Genomic DNA, 21,773 nt, shown 5'->3' on the forward strand with positions numbered 1-21,773 from the left:
ATATATGAAACACATGACATTGAACAAACTAAAATTAAAACCACATTTTCCTCATCAGTCAGCCTTTCCTATGTAAAACACAACCTCAAATGGAATTTAATTATCCTAACTATTGGGGCATGAATGGGTGATAAGAAATTCCCAAATAAAGTTTTCTGCAGAGTCTTCTGGGAGAAACTTATGGTAAACAGCAAATGCTGTTTTAAATTAAAGTGGACTTAAGTGGATGCTATCCATCCCTTGCCTACATAACATAGGTGTTGTGGTTCACTCAAAATTTCATTACCTCTAATGTGACCAAATTCATTTTATTATTAATTTTATATCCAAAACTTCACTAAAAAGAATCAAGATTTGCAGCCCAAAATCTTGTCATCCTTCACAGGGCATTTACAGGATAGACCTCCAAAACTGAGTCCCTTCTCAAATTCTGACTCCAGAATGTCTCGAGATGTTTTCCCAGACTCTGCATTTCCCCCGTGTGATATGGAACTTAAAGCTGCAGGAGTCTGGGGCAGGAAAGAGGCCGCTGTGGAGAAAGTACTTGCCACACTAGCATGAGGACTAGAGTTCAGATCCCCAGAAACCATGTACAAAACAAAAACAGTAGAAGGCTGTGGTAGCCCTGGCAACCCCAGCTCTGCAAAGGTAAGGACACAGCACCCTGAGGTAAGTTGGCTAGCCTAGACTAGGTGAATTGGCAACTTCCTGGCTCAGGAAATAAAATGGAGAGTGATCAAGGAAGATACCCAACCTCATCTAACACCCCCCACGCAAGTACACATGTGTATCCACAGACATGCAAACCCACATTCACATATGCACTCTAACCATACACAAAGTTACAAACCTTAGAAAACAAGGACCACGGAGACAAGAAAATCAGGAGTATACAACCTTTAAAAGAAGTCGACAGTGGATGAGACAGTGATCAAATTCACACTGAGACCGCCAAGCCACAGAGCACACCGGGGCCTGGTGGCCCATGAGCAGTCAATACTTCCAAGTGGAAATCCCACCTCTACTGCTCACAACCCAACGAGGACCCGTTAAACACTGTCTTCCCTTTAGACCCAGGCTCCAGCTGCTGGCAACCAACACCCTACTCAAATGGCTGATAGGTTTAAGTAAATGATGATGATGATGATGATGACGATGATGGTGATGATGATGATGAAGTTAAACATCACTAATCATCAAAGAAATGCGAGTCAAACCCACCTCATATGAATTAGAATAGCATTTACCAAAAAAAAAAAATTAAAAATGAGGAAATGGCAAAGGTGGAGTGAATGGTGGTCTCTCGGGCACACCGCTCATCTGAATATAAATTCACACCACTATTGTGGAAAGGCTAATGAATATTCCTATGGAAATAAAAACTAAAACTACCATATGACCCAGCACTTCTCTATATGTCCAAAGGACATTTTCGTCTCACTTGTGCTGTATGTCCTTTATATAAAGCTATATGCTAGATGTTCAAAGGACATACATACGATGGAGTATGCTGTACTCTGCGTGCACTGCAGCTGAGGATAGATTTTTCCAAGCTTGTCACTTAATGGCGGTGACCTTGTCGATGGACTTCTGGGCATGCATAGACAATGAAGGAAGATATGGCCATTCTTGGTGCTAGGATCGGTGTTTTGTGAACCTTGGCTGATGGCATTCCTGAAGTTTCACCCAAGAGCTGGGCAGCCACACTCTTCACACAGAACCTGGGCGAAGAGCTGGGTTAGATGTAGAACCGAAGTTACTAGGATTGATCCATCTTTGGTGCATGAAGAGAGCGGAGGGAATTATCTAAGCCACACAGCAGACACTGAAAAACCCCATGGCCTCGGTGCTGTTTGGCTTCTGGTTACCTCCAGATTTTCTGTCTGATGCAAAGATATTTTTCCATTGCCCTAAGTGACTGATGTAGGATTTTTCTTTACTTACAGTGACAAACAAATCAAATCACAGATACAGAACCAAAGTAACCATATTGTATCAATTAGGCTGTGAACGCTAAAGTGGAAGGCTTAGGTTGTTATGGAATACTTGCCGTGAGTTCAGCGTAATGGTGACAGGAATGCAGAAGTTATGCCACAGTTACCTGCTCTGGTCTCCACTACCCGAGGCAGGACCCTGGACGAAATGAATTAGTGTCTTAAGACCAGTCCCAGACCCTTCTCACCCGCCCCAAGTATCCTCAGATAATGGGAGGCATACCATCAGGGTGCATGCATAGGAAGCCACAGAGGTCTCTATGGCCATGTTTGGGTCAAAAGCACACTGAATACCTGTTCCAAGGGAATTCTTAGCTTGAGTATAGGAGACTCTGTTCTTGGGTCTGGAATCCAAAATAATTCCTTAGCCGTTGTTTATGACCTTCAGAAAGCTAAAAAGCAAGTCTCACTGTTGCCGGGCAAACTGTTAATTGTGCATTGTCCACACTGGGTTTTCCACTCCATATTTGTTAAAGTTACTTGCTTGAACTGCTTTAAAATTCTGGAGACTGCCCTGAGCCACCTTGTAAGATGGGTTTGGAAAAGGCCAGTTCACAGCCAAGTGCTGTGAGCCAGCCTGTGTCCAGTACCCAGCACTGGGCCAGTCAGCTGCAGTGCCAAGGAACATGGTCCCCTGGGGAAGCTAACTGGAGAAGGAGCAAGTGTCTCTAGCAAGGGAGCAGTGTCGTCATAAAGACTACAATGCTCCATATGGTTTGGATGAGGTTAGAAAACACACTTAACGTTTCTCTAGAGTCCTCAGTATTTCCAGGAATATGGCTGCAATGTCTTTCAATTGAATCTAAATAAAATGTGGTTTGAATTAGCTAGGAAATGAAAACTTGGGAATTTTTGGGGCATTTTAATAAAAGTGGGAATAATTTCAGAAATGTTACTAATTACATTTTCTGGTCTGCTTCATTATGTACAGAGATATGATCACGTATGGAGATGGTATTTGAAAGCATTACAATAACAATCGTGATATATATCATACCTGGCCTCTGCCAGCACTTTTATCTTACGCTTCATCTTGATAACAACCCTGCCAGGTGACTTTCACATCCAGAAAACAGGAAGAAACAGGTCCAGAGATGTTAAGAATTTCACTCAAAATTCCAGCTGCTAGGACTTTGGGAACTGTGCTCTGAAGCTAAATCCAAGTTTATGCAGAGATAATAAAGCAAAACAAATAGAGAGACAACATCAGTAGAAACCTTGGACACTAGAGAAGCAGCTCTGATACTTTGGCAAATGACATTTTCTGCTTTTCCTTAGAAAATTAGAACGTACCAATACATTTATGCAATTTGCTTGGCTCTGTACTTTTCCCCTACTAGTGACCATTCAGTTACAGTTGAGAACTGAGGGCCTGGAGAGATGACTCAGTGGGCAGTGTTTGCTGTGCAAGCATAAGGGCCAGAACTGGAATCTCCAGTATTTAAAATCTGTGGAGGTTCTTGCCTGTAACTCCAGCGTTTGGGTGGGAGGAGAGACAGACAGATTCCAGAGCTTGCTGGCAGGTCGATTTATCAGAAACAGAGAGCTCCAGGTTCAATGAGGAGCCCTGACTCAAAAAAAAAATTAAGTAGAGAGTGATAGAAAAAGTTACACGACAGAAAAGCAAATGGGAAACCATCTGGGTTTCCTAACAAAATATATTGTTGAAAATGAATTCTGTAATTATTTAAGCTCTGTGCAAATAAGTCAAAACAATATAGCGGAACAGTTCAGAGGTGTTTGTCAATCTGTTTTAGCAAAAGTACTTAGTCATAAGTCAGCTATTGGTGACGTCAGATGGGTCATGGAAATGGCTTATTACACGTGATCTTGGTATTGGAAGGAGCATAGAGGTCTTGCTAGGTAAGCTGGGTAAAAGTTGTAGTTTTGTAAATTATGCCAATCTCTTTTCCTGCTAAAAGTTTTCTTATAAAGGAAACTAATACATTGTTGCCTGTGCCCTGGACTACTCTAAGCCAGATCCTACCTGCCCTTGGGGGTTGGAGGTGAGTTGGTGCAGTAACGACACAGACTTCATGAGCCGTGAGAAACTGCAGCAAGCTCATCTGAGCACCGCTGCAAGCTCCTTTAATACCATCCACCTGGGCCCATTGGTCCCAAGAAAGAATCTCTTCTAAACAGCAGTTCCTGATTGGCTGGCATTGTCTGCTTCAGCAACCCTTGGTCTCTCAAGCCTTCAATTAGGTCCTCCTGCAGGAGCTGTTTCTGCGGCTGCGAGGCCCCTCATTTTAAGAAACTGAAATTTTGCTTTACCTGGTTCCTAAGAATTAGAAGCTAAAGTTCTTTAGATTTCATCATCTTTGTTCTTTTGTCTATCAAATATGACACATGAGAAAATCTGTGGACTGTTTTTATTCCCAATAGGAGAAACAGAATTCCTGATACTAACTGTAAGGCTCATCATTCGTGTCGATATATCCTACTTAGTTAATTCAATTTTTCTTCACTTTCCTTCTCATTTCATCTGTAGTTCTCAACCTCCTAGCCTTCTTCACTCTCCCCCTCCCCCCTCTCTATATAAATCCGTGTGTGTGTTTCCACTCACATCCATGCACACGTTCCATCAAACAATGGAACACTAGCAGCTAAGTGTTCACATCTATCTACACTTCTATACCTTCAGTGGCTCCTTTATTCATACTAACCTTACACACACACACACACACACACACACACACACACACACACATCTGTGCATACACATGCTCACTGTCATAATTTCATGTACGTATTCCCATAAACTGAGTTAATGCTGTATTCAAGCACTCATCTACTCATGACCCTATCTACCCATGTGCATACATATACTTAAGCTCCTCCCTAACAAAACCTCATACATATCATGCAGAAACCTGACCCTGGCTGTAAGCCAGATGCTGCCATTTTGTAAGAATGCCATGCTTTGGGTACTTGGATCTGTACAAATGCTGCTGTTCCATTGATTAGAATTATTTTCCCTTCCATACCTACTTGACTTCTATGCATCCTTCAAAAACCAATTCAGTAAGTTTCATCATAAGAATGAGCATAATAACAAAAGTGTGACTGTCTAAATGCAACTGTCTAAACTGCGTCAGCGGTGAAGCAAATTAGAACATACACGAAGTCCTATATTATGGAACAATTAAAAGCAGTAGCTGTTGAAATATACAACGTGGTTGAACCTTCGTGAAGTTGTACTCAGTGAAAAAGTCTATATACCTTCTACATCCATTTATATAATATTCTGAAACTATAACATCTTGAGAATGAAAGGCATATTTGTGGTTGGGGGGGAGGGATGAGGATGTGAGAGAAATGAGGGCAAGAAGGTGGATAATGCTAAAAATAGCAAGTCTGACTCCTTATAGCACTGGAGCCACTGGCACTCTGTGGATGCTTACACACGCAGTAAAGCTACATAAAGCTAAATTCACACAGGCAAACAACTGGGATGAGGATTCCGGATTTCATTCATAGATATTTCTCCAGTCACACCTTAAACTTTCATTTTACAAACAGGAGGAAAGTGAGTGAATGCACAAGGGATCTTCAAATTATTTCTTTTGACTACATTGAATCTATAATTACCTTAATAAAAATTACAGTTAAATGTAATTATAATGCCATCATCAGACCTAAAATTAATGTGATTTTTAGTGTCTGGGCAAGAAGATACATTTCGAAGGACTATGCTATGAGAAAAGGACAACATGAACCACGGCCAGTGGAAACTCCCTCAGTATACGAGAACAGTCGATTCTGTCCCACACAGAGGGAAACTTGGCACACAGCAAACCATATGGTCACAACTGGGATCTGCAGGCATGATGAGAAACAGAAATGGACCAGGCTTAAGCACCAAGCTCTGTGACTGAGTAACCATCCTATCTTTGTTCCTGAGGGGTTACACAGCAGGAAAACAGCAAGACACTCCCACCCTTGGGGGTGGGTACGTCAAGTTAACAGCAATCATTGTCCTTTGTGTGAGGTTTCTCTAGCCTGGGAAAAGACTCAAACATGCTCGACTTAAGAACCAAGTAATCAAACTAAAACGGAAATGTTTTTTCTGAGTAACACAAGCAGCAGTCTCCAATGTTCTTACATATTTTGTACAGCACACTAGAGTGTCATCTGTGATTTCTTCACGTTTATGCAGTTCATTCATGAAGTATGAGTTGAGTAACAGCGATGCCTGTGAAGAGCTGATGCTGGGGAAGAGGGGACATGTAAGGGGGTTACACAGGAAGGCTACACGGGGGGGGGGCAGCAAATTGGAAGTTCTCCATTATGCTAGGGTTCCATACAGAGAATGAATGACTGAACAAAGCAGAAATGCATTTTCAGAATCAAAGCAGACAGCCACTCTTCCTTCCAGTTGTTAGAGAAGGCTGCTAGCAGTGGTGACAGCGTGGTTTCCGGAAGTAAAGGACCTCTGCATTAATAAGAAATATCAGGAACTGGGTGAAAGCAATAGGCGTTAAGTCAAGTTTCTGAAGATTGTACTTAATGATGATTCTCTCTGATGTAAATAAGCAATGCAAAACAAATAGCACAGTCAAAGAAGAAAGAGGATAGTAAGTATGAGCCAGGAAAGACATTCTGACCACAGGCGGCATAAAACAGAATCAAAAACTGTCAGGCACCGTGGTTGGGGATTCTTACCCACCTAAAAGATGACACTAGGACTCACTGCACAATGTTGTGTATTTGTTCATCGGCCGTTATAGAGTGAATTTCATTATAGTTCATGTAAGACAAGTAACTAGGCATCTCATCAACCGCTGAGTTCTCACTTGTGGAAATGAGCTTTCCTACTGGGTCATGACTTAAAATTCCAGGGCAAAGCATGATAAGACTGGCAGAACAACCCCTTTGCAGGAAGCTGCTGCATTCACAAAACTGATTTCATCTTTTCATGACGATTTCATTTCTTATTTTATGTTGTAAGTTGCCATAAAATCAATGGCTTTAAAAAAATCACAACTTCATTATTGGATATTTCTGTGTCAGAGGGCCGGCAGGGTCCTCACTGGGCACAAACTGAGATGTTAAGAGGTCACATTCTTTTCAAAATCCCTTAGAAAAAATCAGTTTCCTACTCTCTCCAGATTCCAGAGCAACCACTTATCTTGCCTCTTTGGTTCTTCCTTTGTCCTTAAAGTCAGCAAGTATTTGTTTAGCTCTTTGCATGTTTCAGATTCCTTCTCTCTCTGCTGCTTGTGAACAGGCAAGACTTCATATTTATGACTGGCAAGAGCCCATCATGTTGTAATATACAATGATATGCTTTGTGTCAACTATGATAGAGTTAGTATCTAAGTAGCATATTCTAGATGGGAACTTGTTAACACTGTTGCCCTTCCAGCCAAATTATGGCAGCTATAGAGTTGAGCATGGGATGCTTCATTCCGTATTAATTTCCTGGTTCTGCCCTTATTACGTTGGCTCGTCCAAGGTGTAAAGAGAGATAGCACCAAGAATGATGTAGGTGACATAGGACATGGGAGAAAGGGCAGAAGGAAGCCAGTTGAAAACACAAAGTAGGGAAAATACTTGGTCTTTGCTGTCTTCTGTGCATCTGAAAATATACATATAGACCTTTTCTTCACTACAAGTAAGCGAGCGGATATTCTATCATCCGTGACATTTGATAGTAATTTGACATGGAGTGGCAGGAAGCTTTCAGTATGTTGTAAACCACAAGATATCTAAGCTGTAAGTGATGAGGTTTTAAAATAAAAAGCTCTCACCACATTTCATGCTTTGCTTGGGCTCATGGGACACAGAGAGGGTGCAAGTTCCTCACAGAACACAGGAGATGAATTCTAGTGGTTTTCAATAGCAAAGGGTGTCTTGTGTAAGTTTTCCTGAGAAGGAAAAAGATATTATTACAGAGGGTTCTGAATCATCAAAGAGTTCTAACCATAAAGGCTGTGAAAGAGTTCACTTCATTTGGTGACATCAATAAGAATGACAACTTTTGGGTAACATATCTGCATAGGACGATCTTAGGTCCACAGCAATGAAACAGTAAGAAACAGCATTTAGCCTGTGGGCATAAGTAAACCACCAAGTCTCCAGACTCACTCACTGCCTGTCAATAAGGGAATCAGAAAATAGAGCCTCATTCACTGGCTGACACAGTAGAAATCCAGCATCTCTGTGGGTCCTGGTCTGCTTTTGACTTTCTGCCCAAGGACTTTCTTCAGATACAGCTTTGTGTAAAGAGAGCATTATTAACAGTGTTGAAGTTAGAAATGAATGATCTTAATGATAAGTTTAAGAGTTAGCCAGGCTCTGGGAGACTCTGACCTCCCGGGGGTAGAATAGAGCTAAGGCACAATGCTGGGTCTGTTATTAGGTCAGTGGAGGGTATGGCTAGAAAGGTCCTTCTAGGATACAGTGACAGCCATCTGTCTTTTGCCAATCCATCCCAGCCAAGGGCAGCCCTATGCATTGTGTTTGTTCCCACCTGGACACTAGTGTAGTACAACACTTCAAATGCTGTCACCCTTGGCTTGGCAGCCTATGCCAAAATCATTGCACTGATAATGAGTCAGGAGAATTTGAACAGTAGAACTCTGTCTGGCATCTCATAGGATGAGGCTAGTAAGCTATGCATCGATTTCAATTTTTTTTAAAGTTTGAATACTGAAATTTGAGTATTTCCTCCTCATTTTTGATAATTAACTTTGGATTCTTGATAGAGTAGAGAGATCTCATTCTAGGTTAAGAAATTACAGTTCTGTTCTTCCACATTTTCAGTTCAATCCAATTTATACTCACTTCTCAACAAAACAGTTTGGCAGAGGAAAAAATAGACCAAATTCTTCCATCCTCTCCAATGAGGGATTCCCAGACCAAGTCTGAAAACCCAGCAACTGCTTTAGTCTTTACAAAAAAAAAAGACATCTAACATCCCCCATACAGAAAGACATTGAGTGGTAAAAGCAAAATCCATTGGCTTATGTAGAATAATTAGAATAACATGGATCGATAATTACATATGCAAATGACTTCAAAATAGTCAGATGATTCCAAGAAACACTTTTCTCCTGCTATTTTTCCCCTTCTGTTGTCCTTCTTATGGGTTTTCTAAATACAGGGTCCTTTGTCCTTTCTGTTTGGAATTACATGTGGCTCCAACAATAGCTTATTCCTCCTTACATCATTGATTCCTTTCTCCTTGGATCTTCCCTCACTCCTCAAACCATGCATTTCCTCTTCAGCATGCTTTCATTTGCAAGGTTAATTTTTACTAAATTTTTACCAAGGAGTATGCTATGACTTCAGTAGTCAACTCTTTAAGAAAAGATAACGTATCTTCAACTGGATCCTCAGTTTCTGGAGAATTGGGATTTACAAATCTTTGAAGTGATTTTCAAACATGCAATTAAAGAAGAAAACTGTGGGAAAGGGTCAGTTTCAAATGAGGTTCACAAGCAATCTTACAGATTCAAAACAGCCTGAGGGGGAAGCTTGACCTATAAATTAGTGATGTGAAGTGGTTGAGAAACTTTGGAAGAGTCCAGATTGCCCACATGACCTGTGGCTTTCACTGTGCTTTGACTCATACTAGTTGTGGGACAGGAATGTAGGCTCTTCAGGCTAGATCTTCTATGTCAAGTAAATTTGAACAACCATTCATATGACATCTCTAAATTTAAATGTAGTGGCTATCAATTCATTCTCAGCACTTTGACTACCGCAAAGAATGTATACATGTGGGGCACATTTGGCCTCCAGGCCAATACTTGGGAAAAAACTATGTGAAATATGGTAAACATAGTATGTAAACTGCTGGTTAGTTTGTGGCTCTTGTTGTTATTGTCAATTTGACAAAAGCTATAGTTATCTGGGAAAAGGCAACCTTGATTTGGAAAATGCCTCTCTCAGATTGTCCTGTGAAACATCTTCTTGACTGATGACTGATGGGGAAGGGCCCTGCTCACTGTGGGAGGGGCCACCGCTGAGCACATGGTCTGGGGTTGTATAAGGAAACAAGCTGAGTGAGCCATGGGGAGCAAGCCCAAAGCTGCTTTTTCTCTGACAGTCTGTTTCGCTTCCTGCTTCCTGCTTCCTGCTTCCTGCTTCCTGCTTCCTACCATGAGTTCCTGCCTTCATTTCCCTTGATGGTGATAGACTGTAACTTGTAAGCCAAGTAAAGTCTTTCCTCTCCAAGAGCTTTGGGTCAGTGTTTTATCACAACAGTAGAAAGCAAACTAGGACAGTGATACTCCTGTGGATAGACCTTATTCTCCTGAATCCTCCCACTCCACCCTTCTCTTCTCTTCATCTCTCCTTCATCATGCTTTGTCTTTCTTCTAAACATTACAGGGCTCTTGCATGATCATATTGGTGGTTTCCATAGTTACTTCTCTACTTCACCACATATCAGTGTGACAGATCTGTGGCCATACCTGTTGGCCTTTGTGATTTTATACCCTATGATTTGGATACTCAATATAGAATGAAAAGTATAGGTTAGGTCTAATACTAGCTTACATAGGGTGATATTACAAGTCTCAACAGCATAAACTACCCATGCAGTAGGCTCTACTTAGAAGAATAAAATGTCCATTTCTCTCCTTTCCATGTGCTTTTCTAATACCACAGACTATTGTGTCCACACATGGCAGTTAGGGTGAATGAAAGTAAAAAAAAAACTTTGAGGTTCAATGTCTGTTATAGTGAAGAAGAAATGAGGAAGGGGATTATTTTAAATCAGCAATTAAGATGCAGATTAGAAATGCTCACATTCCCTCAGAGTCATACCCCTACCTACATGGCTTTCTTCAACACAGTCCTTATGTCTCTAAACCATTCTTGGAGTTTTTGAGCTGTACAACCTCCAGGTCCTGGCTGTTCTCGTAGGACCTTTTGTCAGTTTACCTCAGATTTGTTGAGAACCACAGACACCCATTTGCCTAGTTCTTTCTAGGAAGAGTGGGAGCCACCCAGCTCCCATCAGCTCTTCTGGTAATCCTTGTTCTCTGAGTGGGCTGGGCTGATTTATCTTCATAACACTGGAGAGACTGCATTATCAGTAGAGAAAGGGAGTCATACAAACTTCAAGAAACTATAGCTTGACTTAAAATGGCAAGTTTGCCCTCACGATTTAATTAAATTTGTAACAAGTACAGAAGTGACATTTTGTAACTCATAATGCCATTTTGTTAAAGCCATACAACCACGTTTTCAGTGGGAGTTTTATTGTTGAGGCAAGCACCTGAATTTCTATCATGTTATAAAAGAGTTCCTTTGAATCTTTGAATTTAACTTGGCTGCAGCAGTTAAATAATGCGTTGCTTAAATAGAACAGAATTTTTAAATTACTTATTCTGAATCTGCCTGTATCCATCAGGAAAACAAACTATATATGTTATTTGAACAAAGGGAATTTAAGGTGCTGTTGACTAGGAACAAAGCTGTTACCTAGGTAACTGGCAGTAAAAGTGAACAGCATAAGAGAGGTTACAGCTCCACTTCCAAGACTGGAAGGAGATAGGGAATATCCTGATTACAACAACTTAGACATCAGAAGAGGGATCGGAAGAGATAAGAACCAGATCTTCCAGGAGAAAGTGCCTACTGGTGGCAGATGATGTTCTTGGAGAGGTCCATAGGTCTTCCCAAGTGTTTTAGACAATAAAACAGTCATTTACACAATAAGAATTGATTTTGTGCTGTAGCAATAACCATTATTAAATTACAAAAAATACTCAATTACTATTAGGTTTTCATGAGTAAGCAACCTCTAAAATCTACAAATAGAGATTTGTCTCGAGTGAATAAAGCCTAAGAAAGGTACTTGGGTTCATGTAATGGGTTTTACACTTAACGGAGACTCAAGTTCTTTCAAGCTTATGCTGGATTGCATCACGTGTCATATGGATATAAACAATTCCGAGATGTCTGCTCAGGTCCAGACATTATATGTGTGTTCTAAGCATCAGTGCCTGTAATCCTAGCACTTGGCAAGTGGAGGGCAGTCTGGGATACATGCTAAGGCCTTGTCTCAAAAGAAAAAATAAACTTTCTCAAGTTCTATCAATGTGTTCACGAACTACAAAAGAACTCATAGACTTTTAGCTAAAAACAGCGAAACATTAACCAGGGCTGCATTAACCAGGGGAGTTGAGTGCTGTGGCTTTTGGTAAGTAGCTACCTCCACAGACGCTGGGAGAGAGATTACCTGCCACAAGCCTCCCTGTGAGTGGCTATATTTGTTTCTTTTAAAAAGCAAATTTTCACAGGTAAGGAAGACCAGAGAGTACATTAGGAAACTGTACTCACGCAGGATATTAGAGAGAATGGAGGCTGCTGAAAAGTGTAAAAGACAGAACAACCAAACCTTCTTTGCCTTTGAATTGTGTCCATTCAGGATGAGCTTCAACTTTTTCTTACATTTTTGCCCCATTTGGAGAATTTAGGTTCTATACTTATAAGAAGGAGCCATTTCATGTGTTAATTATATTAATTTTAAAAGATTGAAGTAGTTTTAAAAGACTCGGTCACACTTTTGTTTGCATCCAATGGTCTTCCTTTTAAAGAACATCGACTAAAGCCAAAATGGGCTCTGGATTCTCAAAACTATTGCGTTCGAATATGGTGTTTGCGTCTCCCTTCTCATGAACCCTAAAGGGAATGGAAAAGGTCATTCTCCTGATAAAATATGGACCCTACAAAGCATTCCTGAAATGTTCAACTTGCAAATACGGTTAAAAATGCCTAATTCAGGCCTATCTCCATAGACGCCGGGGGCGAAGCTGGCTGGCTGGATTTTCACAGTGCTTCTCTTTATGTGCTAGCAAAGTTGTTTTACGATGTGTCTGGGTGACGGGCCGATTTCTTTACATGAATTAAGTATATGTATTGAATGTTTCTAGCATTTTTGCTTTTATAACCAACTTACAGTGTGAACACCAACAATCCTTACCCTGGCGCATTGCCTTGGCACAGCCAGCAGCAGGGACCTTAGACGCCATTCCTCGTCTTCCCCAAGTCCACTGCCAGGTTCCTCCTCCTTTTCACTTTGATACGTTCACTTGCAATGAGAAATGTCCGCAGGAGAAGATGGAGCTGATGATTAAATGGGAACGGTAAGGGGTTTTCCTGGGCTTGCGGCAGGGACCGTCTTCACAGTGAACGTGCGTTCTCATGCAGTAAAGACAGCAGCGAACAGCCTCAGGTGGGACACCAGTTGGCCTCGCTGAATGGGCTTCAAGGCCGTCTTGTGTCTATTGTAACTACAACAGGTCATTTTCTCACACACCTCTACCCCACTCCCTGCCCCTCCCTTGCCAATTGCATAGTGGAGCCTGAAGAGAGGCTGTTAGGTCCAGAGAAAGGATGTATCACAGTTCAACCGGAAGAAACTTCTAGCAAACCCTACTTACTGCAGAATAAAACGACCCTGTCTCATACAGAACATCCTTGCCTTTGGGGAGCGTCTCTGTCCCTGTTCTGTTTTTTCCATCTGCGATCCTCCTCCCACCTCCCATTGCAAGCACAGAGTCTGGAGAGCACTTAGGCGCGTGCCCAAGAGGCATATGAATAGTGCATTAAATCAGGGACGGAAACTAAAGGGGAGACGCTCCATGGAATTCAGGTTGAATGGATAATGGAAAGAGCTCTACCCTGGAGCCAACGAGCACTGGAATTGAACCCCTGTCATTTAGAAATTGTCATGGGCAACTTGTCTTTTCTGAGTGGCAGTTTGTTTATAAAATTGAATAATGACATCTGCCTCATCACTGTCCCAGAATTAACTGAATTATATACATGAAAACTAGAGCACTGTTGGGCCCACGGCTGCTATTCACTAAACATTAGTCTCTTCCCTCAGGAGAAGGGAGTAAAGGAGTTGTTTATTCACAGGGCTTTCTCAGTATTACACCGAGAATCGGCTGTGTGTGTGTGTGTGTGTGTGTGTGTGTGTGTGTGTGTGTGTGTGTGTGTAGGGAGGGAGAAGGACACAGAGACAGAGACAGAGACAGAGACAGAGACAGAGACAGAGACAGAGACAGATGGAGAAGCAGTTTAAGGCCTGGGAGTCTATTTTATTATATTGAGTTTTCTAATCTCTTCAGTACTTTCAGAATCTTTAACTTCCTGGTTTCAGGGGAAGAGGATAACTAGGTCAGAATAGTACTGGCTCTGAGTGTCTTACTCAGTGCTGGTAGATGTGTGTTCCCTCGCCCCTTAGCCTGGACTCCGTGTGTTCCCGAGTCCACTGTCTTTTCGAATGGTACTGAGAAAGCGATCCATTTCTCTGAGTTTCATTTTCTGTGCAGGCCACTCTGTTTGAGCCAACACATTCTTTGGTTGCCACGTGTTAGCATCTCTGCCTGAGGAGCTGTCAGGATGAAGAATCACTTCCTTCTCTGTGCCAGACCTGAGTTGATCTCTAAACTACAAAGGTTCAGGCTTTTCTTGGCACCAAAAATACAGGAACTGGGCTCAGATCTCACAGTTCTTTTTGTCCCTTATAAACCTTATACCTGGGGTTTTCATATTACCAGCTCCTTCGTTTGCTGATATATGCTGAGCCTCAGATCTGGTGCAGTCCCTACCACCTAAATGGATGCTTTCAGGCTCTAACCCTGACCTGGTGACCCAGGACAGGAACAGGGATCCAAGGTTTCTGATAGGTTTAAGTTGTTTACCCACAATAAAATGTATTCATGATTTCTCCCAAGATTAAATCTTTTGCCCATAATGAGATCTCAGTATCCTATCAGCTTCTTCTTCTAGTTTGTTTGAAAAAAAAAAAAACAGCCAGCATATTCTTCTTCGTTTGTTTCTTCCTTCCTTCCTTTCTTTCTTTCTTTCTTTCTTTCTTTCTTTCTTTCTCTACCAAACTGATTGGCAAACATACATGTATAAAACAAAATAAATATGATGCACAATGGAAGAGCATCCTGAGCATAGCAGCCCCATGAACGTTCTCAGATCTCTCTTCTGGGTCCTGAATATTCAAGAAGACTGTAACACTACATTCCCTAATACACAGTCACCTCAATTACCTGACTCATTTCAACAAAATTTGTTTCGCCTTTAAATAATGTTTAAAAAAAACAATTTTTGTTTGTTTGTTTTATAAACATCCCAAGAAGCCTGGTGTTTTCACAATTATCAAAGGAGTCTTGGTCGCTGAAGGGTTAAGACTCTCTGAAGAAGGGTTTGAGGGATCACGAAGTTTTCCTACAGGGCCTGTTGATCCCATTAATTTTTTGTAGTTTTTCTTCTGTGGCTAGAAGAAGCTCCATCTTTCTCTTCTTTGGACAGTCCTCCTCCTGGACTCAGACTGTTTGTGTCATCTATGTCTATGGGATGTCCTCTTCAGCCTTCTTGGTGAATAATTTTGCTCTGCTAATTTTAGCACACTGCCATTTGTAGATGAACGATTCACATTTGTGTGGATGTTTTTGACTATTTCTAATGTACTGGCGGCTACTAAGTTAGCCAAATAGACTACATGGCCAATTTAAAAAAAGTGCTGTCTTTTATCAGTTTATCAGATCTAAGGTCTGTCTGTCCCTGCGTATAGTAACTTCTTATTTATGTCTCCTGCTCCTTCCAGATCTTGGAGACATCTAAGGCTTAATGGGGACTTTTCCACATTCCTGACTGCTGCTCTCCAACGAAGCTCTGAGTACTGGCAACATGTGGAAGCCCGTGACAGATCAGCGTCACTAGCCTTCAGTCTAAGCAGCAGCCCAGAACCAGTGTGGCCTGAAACTCCGGCAAGCATTTAGAGAAAGACTCCTCTGCTCATGGAAAGAGGAAATGAAAGGATTTCCAGCCAACCACGAGGAACTATCCACCACTCCAAAGAGCTCACCTTCTTTATCCAGCATGCTGTCCCGCCTAGTGGTTCCCGTTCAGCCCTTGCACAGAAAACGCAGAGTGGTGGTCTAACGAAAAACCCAAAGGTCAACATTCAGAAAAGGAGACCGGGAACAGCGATTCTATCAAAACACTCAAGTCGAATTATGTCAGAAAGCCAACCTAGACCCCCTGTGATTCCATCCCGCAGGCCAGGGTTCCGGATATGCTACATTTGTGGCCGAGAATTTGGGTCCCAATCACTTGCCATTCATGAGCCTCAGTGTTTGGAAAAGTGGCGCATTGAGAACAGCAAACTACCCAAGCACCTGAGGAGGCCAGAACCCTCCAAACCACAGCCCATCGGTGGCAGTGACTCCTACAATCTGCAGGCAGCCGAGGAGGCATTTCAGAGTGCGCAGGCTCAGCTGCTGCCCTGTGAATACTGCGGCCGCACATTCTTGCCAGATCGTCTCCTGGTTCACCAGAGAAGCTGCAAGTCAAAGGGTGAGAATCCTAGAACAGCAAACACGAATAGTCCTGACGTTCCTACTGGCCTCAAGAAAACTTCTAGCGGTATCCCAGTCCGACCAAGGACTCTCATCTGTTACATTTGTGGTAGGGAATTTGGCACGCTGTCCCTTCCTATCCACGAGCCTAAATGCTTGGAAAAGTGGAAAATTGAGAATGACCGTCTCCCTAGAGAGCTGCGTCGGTCACTGCCCCAGAAGCCTCAACCTCTTCCAACTGGACAGCCCAGCCAAAAGAGGGCGAGTCAAGCCGCACTTGTGCCTTGCCCGAATTGTGGCCGGACCTTTGCTGTACACCGCCTACCTGTACACCAGAGAAGTTGTAGATCTCAACCTAATGGACTAAAACTTCTAAATTTGAACCTAGAAAGGAAAGGCGGTCCAAATGGATCCATTAATTCCAAGCATCAGAGGAAAATGAAAGCACCCAATGGGGACAAGGTAACTGGTGTCATATAAGATGAAGTAGGTGGACTGGGGACATACTCCATCTTCAAAAGGATAAGAGAACTATTCCCAGAGCCAGCCACCTCAGCCCCAACGATGGTTTCTCCCAAAGCCTTACTTGTGTCTCAAAGCAGCCTGTCCAAGTGGATCTTCTTTTGGACTCTAGGGGCTGTGTGTGTGTGTGTGTGTGTGTGTGTGTGTGTGTGTGTGTGTGTGTGTGTGTGTGTGTCTGTCTGTTTTGCAAAGTAGATCTAACAGAATCCTTGTCTGGTTGGTTCATAATCCTCTTCAGTCCTACATCCTAAAAGAGATGGACTTTTTTTCTCTGACCCCTCATCCCAGTGATCCCTGGGAGAGACTGTTACTTAAAATGAGTCATTAATGCCGTGTCTACATTACAGAGATATGGTTCCTATTCCAACGGCCAATGTTTATTGCTGGTTTATTTTAGTCATCTACCTTAGGAATTCAGTTCTGGCAATGTTGGGTTATGCCGAGTTTATCTTACTAAAATAGAATCTGTGTCAAAAACCCCAAATGACTTTAGCAACAATTAAACACTGGAACACTTGCTAAGTCTATGTGCTCTGCAGACGCAGGGTGATTCTGTTGAAGGCATATATGATTCTTAAACGTGTGTGGGGGTGGGTAGGGTTAACCCTTTCATGGATGCCGAAGTAACTAGATATGTATGCATGGTTCTGGGATGTTCTCAGTCCTGTGTTCTGTACCCATTGTGGAGATTGTTCATAGGATGGTGTCCCCCAACCTCATTCTAAGCAGTGAACCGAAGTATTGTCAGCCTATAAAGTTAAAGTTATTAGCCTTTGACTTGGGGTCTCACCATTATCAGGATTGGGTGGGGATGTTTATGAAGGTGGCCAGCTGAACAGCAGGACCTGTACACGTCCTGCCATAAAATCAGGGCACTGCCCTGTCACATCTTATATGTCAATTGTAAGAAAGAGGAGGTGGCCTTTCCTCCTGGCTGTTTGAATTCCAAGCATGCTCATAACTCCTAATCGTGGCCTCCTGACAACTATCTTTAGCCAGATAATGTTTATAAATTGAGTAGTTTAAGGAAACAAAGATAATTCAAACCATTATTAAACTAGAATGATAAGGACACATCTTTTGTTATGATCTAATTTCTCTTGCCTTTGCTTTTTATTACTCTGAGAACTGTCTAGTCCTTGTTCCTAATTTCCATGACTAAAGATTATGGACTCACTAGTTTCGAAGATCCCATGACAGTCATCCTAGAGCAGAGAAGTCAGAACAACATGCAGAACATTTTTTTTCAGAAAATATTGAAGACAAAAAAATTCAAAATGGCTAAACTCTTTGCCTTGTGGAAATCCAAATGCTTAAGTATGGCGTGGGCTCTGATCTGGTCTCATAAACCTGATCTGGTTTTCCTATCCTCTGCCTGTTGCTTTCCTTCCAAGATGTGTGGGGTCTGGAAACAGAGTTAAAGGATCAGTGTCTTAGGGTCACCAATCAGCAACCATCCCAGCATCCGAACTCTCAGCCCTGTTTCTTGTTGAACTCTCAGCCCTGTTTCTTGTAGCACGTTACTTTAAACATTCTCGTCACAGGTCTAGAGCTAGGGAGGAGTATGGTCAGGATTCTTGCGCTTCCTGTTGTAACACGTACTTTCTGCTCCAAGACTAGAGCCAACCGGCTAAGCACAGCAGGTTCTCTCAGTCACAACTGCCAAAAGAGACCAACTGACTGGGCCTGTGTTGTCATAAAAAGCCACCTCCCTCCCTCCCCCACCCAGCTGTCTAGAGGAGAAAAATGTCAGCAGTGGTGGTTTCTCCATGATGCCTGCATGTATTTGAGAATCCAGGCAGGCCCCAAGAAGACTAGATGTTGCCAGTGTGTACCCAGACCCTCAAAGGCATTGCCTGCCATGTGACAATGGGAAAGTGTCACCCACCATTGTTACCTTTGTCCTGACAGATTTGGGGACCATACAGGTCCCAGTGAAAACATTGACAGGTCATCTAAGCAAAAGGTCATAGGGGCCACATTTAAATCAAGCTTGGGTCAATTAAAGTGGATCAAGTTTTAGACTTCCCTAAATCATGAGGTATTTTGGAAGTGACAGGCATCATCTATTCCCTCAGACATTGCTTCTAAGGTACATTCAGAAGAAGGTCTTTTCTGACCAGTTTACTTTGCTTTCTGGATCCCATCTGTTGAAATTTTAACTTCCTCACACACTTTCCACTTCTTATAATGAGTCATTTGTTTTTCGTAAAGAGCTCTGACCTATACATCATTAGGTTCTGGAGTCGGATCTGCCTGTGACAGCTAACTTTTGGCTGACTGAAGTGCATTGCCTTTTACAATTTGGACGCCTGCTTCATCTCGTTCTCTTGTCAATTAGAGCAGTTTTACTTTGGAATTCTGGATCTGGTCTTGGATTAGTGTCAGCAGTCTTGCCTGATATTCTCAAGAGACTCAATCTGAATTCCAGAGAGGGAATATATATATATATATACAATATATATATATATATATATATATATATATATATATATATATGTTCACATTAACAGCCATGGTATTGGGGAAACAATTTGCTCTCACTGGGTGACAGTGATGTTTGATGGCCAACTACAGTGCTGCTAAGGCTGTCTGTTGAAAGTTCTCTTGTGATGCAGTCAATCAAAGGAAAAAAATGCCTATGAGGCAAGCTCACCTGTGAGATCTAAGTGGGCCCTCTCTTTATCCTTACACGAACTCAAACTCTCCTGCTATGTATTATCTGAAATACAGAGCCAAATCTATTCTTTGTGATCTCATAGAAAAGTTGTGACGATTATGTAAAAGTTGATTGTCCTGAGGCCATCACTCTGGCCCTAATGACCAGCATTGTGACACTTCCTTCCCCTGAAAGAAGAAAAGCTTGGGTGAGCTTCACCTAGTTAAAAACTTCATATGAAGTTTCGATGCTCAATGTGGAAAAATACAGATTATTGTTTTGATTTTTTATTATTGTGTTTGCATAATCGAACATTCATTTTGTAAGTATTTTTCCATGATATCTGCTGAAGAATGTGATAGGGGCCATTGTTATTTCTTATTTTAAAACAAAAGGAGGGAATGTTGACAAGTTGGCTCTTTTTTGGAAGCTGATTGTTACAGTCTTTATCTAGAGACCTCTTCTAGTTACTTGAAGCCCAGGATGATAGTTAAACACATAGTTATAAACCCAAATTCCGTCTTTGCCCAATGACCCTCTGACCCTCTCTAAGTAAGGCTAGGGATTTATTGTCTTGGGATTTTGTTGGTAATACATGAAGTGTTCCTAAGAATCCTGCCCTTACGTTGCAAAGCAGAAATTATTTTTATTCAGTGACGCTATCTTTTCTACAGAGGACTGTGTCTCTGAACTGAATCTGAGTGCTTTTGGCATCCCCAGGACTCGGGTTGCAGCCGAACACATCACTAGCATCTGGTGCTGCCATCTGCTGTCTCATTTTAATGCCTTCTACATTGTCAAATTATATGACTGCCTTTCTCCTTAGGAAAAAAAAAGATATATTCTTATTCTTTTTAATTATGTGGATAGGGATGTGTTTATGTGTAGGTATTTGTACCTGATTGAAGGTACCCTAGAAGACCAAAGGTGTTCAAACCTCCTGCAGCTGAATTACAGATGATTGAAAGCTATCTGATGTGGGTCTAGGGAAGTGAACTTGAGTGCTTGAATGCTGTTAACTGCTGAGCGACTTATGCAGCCCTTACTCATTTTTATTTTTATCTGTGTGAATGTTTTTCTTCCTTTCTCTCTCTCTCTCTCTCTCTCTCTCTCTCTCTCTCTCTTTCTGTGCGTGTATGTGTGTGTGCACATGTGTGCATGCCTGGTGTCCTCAAGGGTCAAAGAGATTATCAAATTCCTTGGAGCTGGAGTTATGGATGGTTGTGGGCCATCATGCATATACTGGGAATCAAACCTCAGTCCTCTGCAAGAACAACAAATGCTCTTAACCACTGAACCATCTCTCCAATTCCTCCAGCCCCTCCCCTTTGCTTCCAAAATCTAAAAATCTAAAAAGGTTCCTTTATAATACAACCATGAACTTCAGTTATTTGTAACTATTAGATTTGAACTTAGAGGTGCTGTTTCTGCAGGAGAATCTCATACCTTAAAGGCAGAATAGCTAATGGGACTGTCACAAAAAGAACGGTAGAGCAGATATGACCCATTTTCATATTTGTGCATCGATTTCTGCTAAATAGAACATAAAGTATAGTGACAAGAAGGAAAATATGAACTATTTTTATTGAGTATCTTTATATATTCATCCATTGTACTATGAAAATGCCTGAGACAGAGTAATTTATGGAGAGTAGAGATTTGATTCTCACATTCTGGAGACAAGGCCGTACAAATCAAAGTACCAGCAAGCACTGCTGTCTTGGTGGGATGCTCTGTGTCCAAGACGGGGCTGTGTGCTATTCTGGGGTAACACTTGTCTTCACAACAGGGGAAGCATTAGCTTCAAACTTGAACCCTTTGAAGAAGGTGTTAATTTTATTCACAAAGGTGGAGGCCTCTGTGACTCGGTCATTGCCTACATCCTGAGAATCACTATTCCACTGAGGATTACGGTTCAGCATGACTTTAGAAGGAGCACCATGACTCAATATGGCTTTTCCTGATTAGCACTTTGTTTGTACACATAATCTGTTCTAAATTTTCTCTAATTTTCTGGTGGGAAGTATGAAGTTAAGAGTTGCTTAAAGTTAGGTAGCAGGTTCTAAAGTAAGTGCTATGCTAGGGCCAGTTCTAAATCTAAATGGTACTCATCAAGGGTACAAGGCAATGTAGAACTCAGTGGTAGAACTCAGTGGTTGTGTACCTGTGGTTCCAATTCCCAGCATGGTTAGGTGGGACCATTGTTACCCTGGGAAGCCTAAGCATGAGGCAATACGAAGAAGAAACAAGTTAGCT

At 41.8% G+C, this 21,773-nt stretch overlaps 1 protein-coding gene across 1 annotated transcript in view; it reads left to right on the top strand.

Moving 5' to 3' along the window:
- The window catches only part of Zfp474 (zinc finger protein 474), a 30,280-nt gene extending 12,902 nt beyond the window's left edge, over positions 1–17,378 (top strand). The window contains 1 exon segment of the mRNA NM_001107380.3: positions 15,583–17,378. Coding sequence (NP_001100850.1) covers positions 15,776–16,816 — 1,041 coding nt within the window. The 5' untranslated portion in view covers positions 15,583–15,775 and the 3' untranslated portion in view covers positions 16,817–17,378.
- Positions 17,379–21,773: the final 4,395 nt, after the last annotated feature.

Source organism: Rattus norvegicus, chromosome 18 (genome assembly GCF_021556685.1).
Source record: "Rattus norvegicus strain SHRSP/BbbUtx chromosome 18, alternate assembly SHRSP_T2T, whole genome shotgun sequence".
NCBI classification, from domain to species: Eukaryota; Metazoa; Chordata; class Mammalia; order Rodentia; family Muridae; genus Rattus; species Rattus norvegicus.